The 8176-nt window shown below is 43.1% G+C and overlaps 1 protein-coding gene across 3 annotated transcripts in view; it reads left to right on the top strand.

The window, feature by feature from the left end:
• Positions 1-1643: 1643 nt before the first annotated feature.
• The window catches only part of LOC147014258 (receptor tyrosine-protein kinase erbB-4-like), a 504201-nt gene continuing 497668 nt past the window's right edge, over positions 1644-8176 (top strand). For 2 of the 3 annotated variants that reach the window (XM_085852071.1, XM_085852069.1), the window contains exon 1: positions 1645-2068. In XM_085852071.1, coding sequence (XP_085708197.1) covers positions 1975-2068 — 94 coding nt within the window. In that variant the 5' untranslated portion in view covers positions 1645-1974. Of the gene's footprint in view, positions 2069-8176 lie in introns of all 3 variants that reach the window. The other variant, XM_085852070.1, reaches the window with a different exon arrangement.

Below are 8176 nucleotides of genomic sequence, written 5' to 3'. Positions count from 1 at the left end.
GGGATTGGCAATTAGGTAGAGTACTGGTGAGAAAAGAAAGGGCTGGGTGAGAAAGTAGATGACTGGGTGAGTGAATAGATGGCTGGGTGAGTAGGTATATAGAGGACTGCATGAGTAAGGAGAGGACTGGGTGAGTGAATAGATGGCTGGGTGATTAAGTAGAGGACTGGGTGATTAAGTAGAGGACTGGATGATTTGGGAGAGGACTGGGTGATTTGGGAGAGGACTGGGTGATTTGGGAGAGGACTGGGTGATTCAGTGGAGGACTGGGTGGTTAGGGAGAGGACTGGGTGATTAAGGAGAGGACTGGGTGAGTGAATAGATGGCTGGGTGAGGAGGTATATAGAGGACTGGGTAAGTAGGTACATAGAGGACTGGGTGAGTGAATAGATGGCTGGGTGATTAAGGTGAGGACTGGGTGAGTGAATAGATGGCTGGGTGAGGAGGTATATAGAGGACTGGGTAAGTAGGTACATAGAGGACTGGGTGAGTGAATAGATGGCTGGGTGATTAAGTAGAGGACTGGGTGAGTGAATAGATGGCTGGGTAAGTAAATGGATGGCTGGGTGAGTGAATGGATGGCTGGGTGAGTAAATAGAGGACTGGGTGAGTGAATAGATGGCTGGGTGAGTTAAGTAGAGGACTGGGTGATTAAGTGGAGTTGTGTAGAGGACTGGGTGATTAAGTAGAGGACTGGGTGATTAAGTAGAGGACTGGGTGATTCGGGAGAGGACTGGGTGATTCGGGAGAGGACTGGGTGAGTTGGTATATAGAGGACTGGGCGAGTAAATGGATGACTGGGTGAGTAAATAGAGGACTGGGTGAGTGAATAGATGGCTGGGTGAGTTAAGTAGAGGACTGGGTGATTAAGTGGAGTTGTGTAGAGGACTGGGTGATTAAGTAGAGGACTGGGTGATTAAGTAGAGGACTGGGTGATTCGGGAGAGGACTGGGTGATTCGGGAGAGGACTGGGTGAGTTGGTATATAGAGGACTGGGCGAGTAAATGGATGACTGGGTGCGTAAATAGAGGACTGGGTGCGTAAATGGATGACTGGGTGAGTAAATAGAGGACTGGGTGAGTAAGCCCCAGCACAGACCTGCTTGTGGGACTACACCGTGACGTCACGTACAAACAGGCGAAATCCAAAGATGAAAAGATCTGACTGGAAATGCGGAAAATGTTTTCTCACTCTTTTGTCCCTGAAAACTTTCCTCACATCGTGTTTCAAATGCCAACTAGTGATTACTCGAGGGACGCGAAGACATTGCCCTGCGAGAATCCTTCTGGGCACAAACTTTGTTCAGCGTCTCCTCTGGAAATCGCTTGAGGTTACTTGACTTGAAAGCCTGTGAGGGTCGGTAATGGTTCCTTCAGTAAACATCACGCAGACAGATTGACAGAAAGAAACCTGTTCACTTATTCTCTTCAGCTGTTGCCGTTCGCTTCGTCTACATCTTCCTTGCACCGGCTCTTGGCGGGGAAATAATGTTGTTGTTGTTGTTGTTGTTGTTATTGTTGTTGCGAAATGAATAGCGGTGAAGGACGACGATATGTAAATAGTGGGCGTGGTTACATAGCTCATTGGTATGTCAAATAGGTAGGCGTGGCCTGGAATGCAGTTGACTCCGCCCTGAACAAGTTGCGGTGTAACGTGCGAGGTGGAGCGAGAGGAGAGGATAAATCGAAAGCGGAGAGACAGAGACAGCAGAGTGAGAAACATACACAGACAAGGATTAGAAAGGAAAGCTTGAAAAAGGCAAATTGCGCCTTTTTGTCGACGTCAGATTTCTTCAAGAATCCCGTCTCCCCCCAAAGTGACGACCTTTTCATCCTCTTCTTTCTCAAGTATAGGCGTTTTTATTTAATATTAGTATTGTGTTTTTTTGTTTTTTTTGAGCCTCAGTCCACCTTCGAGCCACGCCTGCAGCGTCCGCCAGGTGCGATGCGCTGAGGATCGTGCTGAGACCCCGGGATGGCAGACACCTGTGCACCAAGACCCCGCTCCCGGTTCCTACTGAACTGCCTCCTCGCCGTGCTCTGCGCTCGTCCGGGAAATCCCAGAAAAGGTAGGTGCACGTCCTGCAGCGTGTGTACGTCCGTACATCTACCCGTTTCCGAACCTGCATACCTGCGTTGTGTGTACATCTCGATTGTGTGGACCGTCTGCGCGGAGACCGCATGTCCGGCGTGTGTACAGATTCCTCCACATACCAAGCCCACGCTTTGTCCATCCGAGCGTTGGACTACACGGTAAGCTTTGGGTGGAACCTCACAGGGGCATGGAGCTGCGATCGTGAGATCATTAAAACATCCCCATTGACACGTCTTCACAGGTGGACCGACGGTGGTGGAATCGTACAACCACCCACGAGCTCGTGAGCGCAATTACAAGGAAAGAGCTTTTTTTGCGCAGGTGCATATTCACCTGCACGTATTTAAAAAAAAAAAATTAATTCCTCAAGAATACTTACTACAAGGAGTGTTAATTAATGGGTCTACCTGCCAGGTAGTGAAATATCGATGACGTGTCCTGAGCTGTTGTCCCTTTCCATTGGGTGACGTCTCTCGAGCCGTGCACTTCCCAATTGTGGAGCGCATCGATTCGCACACCCAAACACATGTCGCACCTTCACCGAGACCACCTGGTTCGGTGTTCATACGTTATTTGAGCCTGTCTGTACAGTCATCGTTCTGTTTGGAGTTAGTACGTGGGAGTTCTGGAAATTCTACAGATCGCCCTCCTCTCCCTAACAGCACTATTTTTACACTTCCCACCGTTTCGATCCTTAAATCTTCCAAATCCGACACGATTTATGACTCATCGATCTCATGGTGACATTTTCCTTATATACATGTACATCCCACGTACAAGGGCGATGAGCGGACTGCAGCGTCTCGGACGATGGAGGGGCTTCAATGGATAAGGATTTCGGTGGGATTGGCAGAAATTGCTGATTGTGGCAAATCGGTATAACATCACCATCGTACCGCTTCTTCGACTGTTGGAGAATTCAGAATGTCATAAGAACGAAATACACAAGTCCACCAAGACGTGCTAACCTGTTGTTTTTTTTTGGCATTTTTTTTTCAATGTGTTGGACCTTTCTAATAAATAGTGATCGATAGGTACCATAGGTATATAGTATGTACAGATGAGTAAGGAGGGTCGAAGGATTGGGGGACTTGAGATGCTTAGTCGAGATTCGATTCCCGACCCAACTATAAACTGTCAGATTGTTACTTCGCAGGCAGGACATTGCATCCCAACGTACGTTTGGTGTATTAAGGAAGGACCTCAGGCTGGTTGTTCCATTTGCTGGCATTAGTCGTTGGACGTAGAAGACACCACAGTATCTCTCACAAAGAGTAGGTGAGGTATTGCCGGCACCCCGAATAAATGAGAAATTCCTGCACAAATCACCTGGTAAACGTCAGGCCTGCTCAGACTGTTCATGAAAATACTTAAGCCAAAAAAACTTCCACAACCAATCCCACAAGAATGTGGGAATAATTGTGACCTTCAAAGAGAGTATTGTGTATATATATATATATATATATATATATATATATATATATATATATATATATATATATATATATATATATATATATATATATATATATATATATATATATATATTGGCACTTGATGTCCCACTGATTGTGACTGTGAGGCCAGATTGTATTTGGCTGCAACAAGTGCCATCTGCCACATGGACGAATTGTGTTACATTCACCAATCACAACGAGGAAGCACCATTGATGTTATTAAGCAGTCGGAGAAAGTATTAATCCATCCATCCATCCATTTTGACCATACTCTGTGAAGAGTGAAGGTGCTGCCTAAGCAGTCACCTTGGCTATTGGACACAATCCTGGACGGGTCGCCACTCTGACACAGGACACCAGCAAGCTGGCACTCATTTTACCGACCTCAGAAGGATGACAGGCAGAGTCAACCCCACTTGGTATTAATTCAACAGTCGAGTGGGATTTGAACCTAGGATCCTTGGATCCTAACCCAACCACCCTAAAAAGTATTAATGGATTTATTAAATTCTCCTGACTTGAACCAATGTTGTAATGATGACCTCATCATGATGGCATCTTGCCTGCCAACCCTGAAGGACATCCAGCAGTTCATGTGAGGCAAAGTCTGACTTTTAATTTTGCAAAGTTTGACTTCTTGACTTCAAAAGTCACCAGGTGGATGGAGCAGTGATACATTGCCATGATGAGCCCGAAGAAGGGCGAAACCAGGTCGATAGCTTTGCTTTTCATCTGCTTGGTGACAGATTTTAACTTTGCCTCGCATGAACTGCTGGATATCCTTCGGGATTAGCAGGCATGACGCCGTCGTGATGATGACCAACAGGCATGCGAATTATACAATTGACGTATATACGTATATATATATATATATATATATATATATATATATATATATATATATATATATATATATATATAATTGACCCCTCCCATGCTCCTCCAGCCAAAGTAGCTGCATAAAGCAACTCAAGAAGACTTACGCAAGGTAAGTGCTAAACGTTGTTTCGAACCCTTCCCAGAGTTCCTCAACAATGATAAAGACGTTCACACACACAACACTCGAGGCAATCCCAATCCTATACACTCCGCTCAGCTACCAGACCAGTTTTATCACCTATTGGCAAATCATCAGCAATAGTGTAGACAGCAATGCGTACCAATGAGGCTCTCAAGCATGTGCCACATGCAAATGTCAAAAGCAGTCATATATAAATGAAGAAAGACCCACCAACATCTCTCACCTGCGAATGGAGGGAACAGCCAATCAGCTTTCACCTAATCGGCTACACCCAGGTGGCTAGGATGACATAAATGATGTGTGTGAACGTCTTTAGAGTTGTTGAGGAACTCTGGGTAGGGTTCGAAACGGCATTTAGCACTTACCTTGCGTAAGTCTTCTTGGATTGCTTTATGCAGCTACTTTGGCTAGAAGAGCATGGGAGGGGTCAATCATTTATATAATCCTAGCCACCTGGATGTAGTCGATTAGGTGAGAGCTGATTGGCTATTCTCTCCATTCACAGGTGAGAGATCTGGGTGGGTCTTTCTATATGTTGTTGTTCGTCTTCCGGCTGCTCCCGTTAGGGGTCGCCACAGCGGATCATCCGTTATGATCCGCATACTGATTTGGCACAGGTTTTACGCCGGATGCCCTTCCTGACGCAACCCTGGTCGCCTCTTACAACACAGGGATAAGGATTGGGTTTCGCCATGATTCCGGGCTGCCCTACACCCTCTCATAGCGTGGCCCAGTGCTGGGTCTTTCTATATATATATATATATATATATATATATATATATATATATATATATATATATATATATATATATATATATATATATATATATATATATATAGGATTAGTGATGGATTGAAAGTTCGCAAGTTAGATGGAGGTTGAGGAATTACATGAAAGGAAAGACCTAAACCTGCCACAATGCATGTTCTCCCCTCCACCTAGTGTGGAGGGCCAACACATGCTTGTGAAATAACAAACTCAGGATTCCCTCCCCAGGTCGATTTCTACAACTGTAACTATGTACATATATCTATCTCTCATATATATATATATATATATATATATATATATATATATATATATATATATATATATATATATATATATATATATATATATATATATATATACATATATATACATATATACATATATATACATATACAAGAGCCTGGTGTTGGCGCAGTGGTTAGGGCAGTGGCTTGGGATCCAAAAGGTCCTGAGTTCAAGCCCCGTTGGGCCACTGAATTAATACACCAGGGGGTTGACTCAGCCTGTCATCCTTCCGAGGTCGGCGAAGTGAGTACCAGTGTACTGGGCCGGTGTATACCCCGGTTAAAATAGGTGTACCATATCCCTGTGTCGTAAGAGGCGACCAGGGTTGCGTCAGGAAGGGCATCCGGCGTAAAACATGTGCCAAATCACAATGCGGATCATACGGATGATCCGCTGTGGCGACCCCGAACGGGAGCAGCCGAAAGAAGAAGATATATATGTATATACAGTCATGCGCCACTTAACGACGGGGTTACGTTCTGAGAAACGTGTCGTTAAGCGACGTCGTCGTTGTGCGAACATCATTTTTTTTTTTTTCGTTTTAGAGCATCGTACTTACACAAAACTACACACCTTGGCTATATGGTATAGCCTATTGCTCCTCGGATACAAACCTGTACAGCATGTTACTGTACTGAATGCTGTCGGCAATTGTAACACGCATCCAAGAGAGACGGAAGACTCGTTAGTTTTACCTTTGTGCTGTTCATGATGGCCATCGGTGTTGTTAGCAGCAGCTTACAATCTCCTCTCGCATCGATTATAGAAAGATGAATAAATAGCGTTTGGATTTTATAAACACCTAATCGTTGCATCGATGTTATAATTTATAAATGAAGAAACGAGCTCGTGTCAATTGTGATATATATTTTCGGAACAGTATGATTGCTATAATAACATGAAAAGCTTCACTGAAAAGAAATTTGTGTTTTAATTTCGACTGTAAAAACGATTTATTCGCGGAATTCTTCATTTCAAAGGTAATTTACTTGCTAGAAGGTAAACGTGCAAACATTGGTTCAGTTTGAAAGCCGATTTCCTTGAATCCCGATTTAGCACGACCCTGCTTTTTTCGTGATGACATTTTATGGACCTCAACGATCGCATTATAACAGGGCCACACTGTCGTTTATTATCATTATGAAGTATTATGTACTGTACAGCGTACATAATTGTAAGTGCTATTTTTATACGACTGGCAGCGCTTCGGCTACATCACTCGGTGCTAGGAATTTTTCAGCTACATTTTTTTTTACATTTTTTTTTTTTTCCAGAGCTGGCAGATCCGTCGTATATGCGATCCATCGTTGCTCGGAATGTCGTTAAGCGGCGCATGACTGTATATATGTATATGTATATATATATATATATATATATATATATATATATATATATATATATATATTTTTGTTCCCATTTTGAATAGCCCTTCTCCATTAATGTTCCTTGCCAAATCACTTGCTACAATTTTTGCAAAATTTCAAATGTCCACTGCACACTGAATCTTTTTAACCTCCGTCCATCTAAGATGGACGGAGGTTACTGTTTTCACCCCTGTCTGTCTGTTTGTTTGTTTGTTTGTTTGTTTGTGAACAGTATTACGGAAAAACTCCTCGACGGATTTCGACGAAACTTGGTGGGGGGATTAGATATGGTCCAAGGATCATGCCATTAGATTTTGGACTTGGTCCAAAGTCCAATATGGCCGCTATGGCGGCCATTTTGAAAAAATATTTGAATTTTTGTTTTTGCATTTCTACATGTTTTAAGTGATTTCCAACCCCCCCCCACAAAAAAAATTGTTCGAGAAAAAAAAAACCAGAAATTTTGCAACTTTTTTTTTCAAAAAAATTTCGATTTTATTTTTTTTTAAATGTATTGGGCCAGATATGTTCTCGTGGATCAGGCATTACGTGGCGGAGGTATGCACTCTACCGTGTGCCCTTCTAGTTTCGGTTGTTTTCTGTGCTGTTCTTTCCGGTGCTGTTCCAAATCTTGTTGGCATTTTGAAGAAATCTTTTTTTGTGGAGGCATAAAATACTTTCCTACACCCACTAAGGAATGGGGTTGTGGGTCATTTAGTGTTACCCTATACATAGCTACAAAGGTTTCGCACTATCAAGGGATTTCTTTAAAAAAAAAAATTAAAATCCAGCTTTTTTCTAAAAAAAAAAAAATCCCCCCCCCCAGCCCCCCTAAAACGCTTCCTGACATTACTGATGAACCTCTGATAATGAACCTTTGCTAAAGATCTGTTTGGCCATCTCTGAGAAAAATGGTCACACACACACACACACACACACACACACACACACACACACACACACACACACACACACACACACACACACACACACACACACACACACACACACACACACACACACACTGCTCTCTTGTGGTGTGGATGATTTTCCAAAAATAATCCTTTTTGAGATTTCTCACCATGTTCATGTATCTTCTCTAAAAAGAGTTCACACATACAAACATACATACATACATACATACTGCTTGACCTCGCTATTCATGGGGAATACGTTCCTGAAA

The sequence above is a fragment of the Eptatretus burgeri genome, chromosome 13, assembly GCF_056783735.1.
Source record: "Eptatretus burgeri isolate ZD-2024b chromosome 13, Ebu_testis_v1, whole genome shotgun sequence".
Lineage (NCBI taxonomy): Eukaryota > Metazoa > Chordata > Myxini > Myxiniformes > Myxinidae > Eptatretus > Eptatretus burgeri.
The sequence above is the reverse complement of the archived record's forward strand: the minus strand, read 5'-3'. Positions and strand labels throughout refer to the sequence as shown.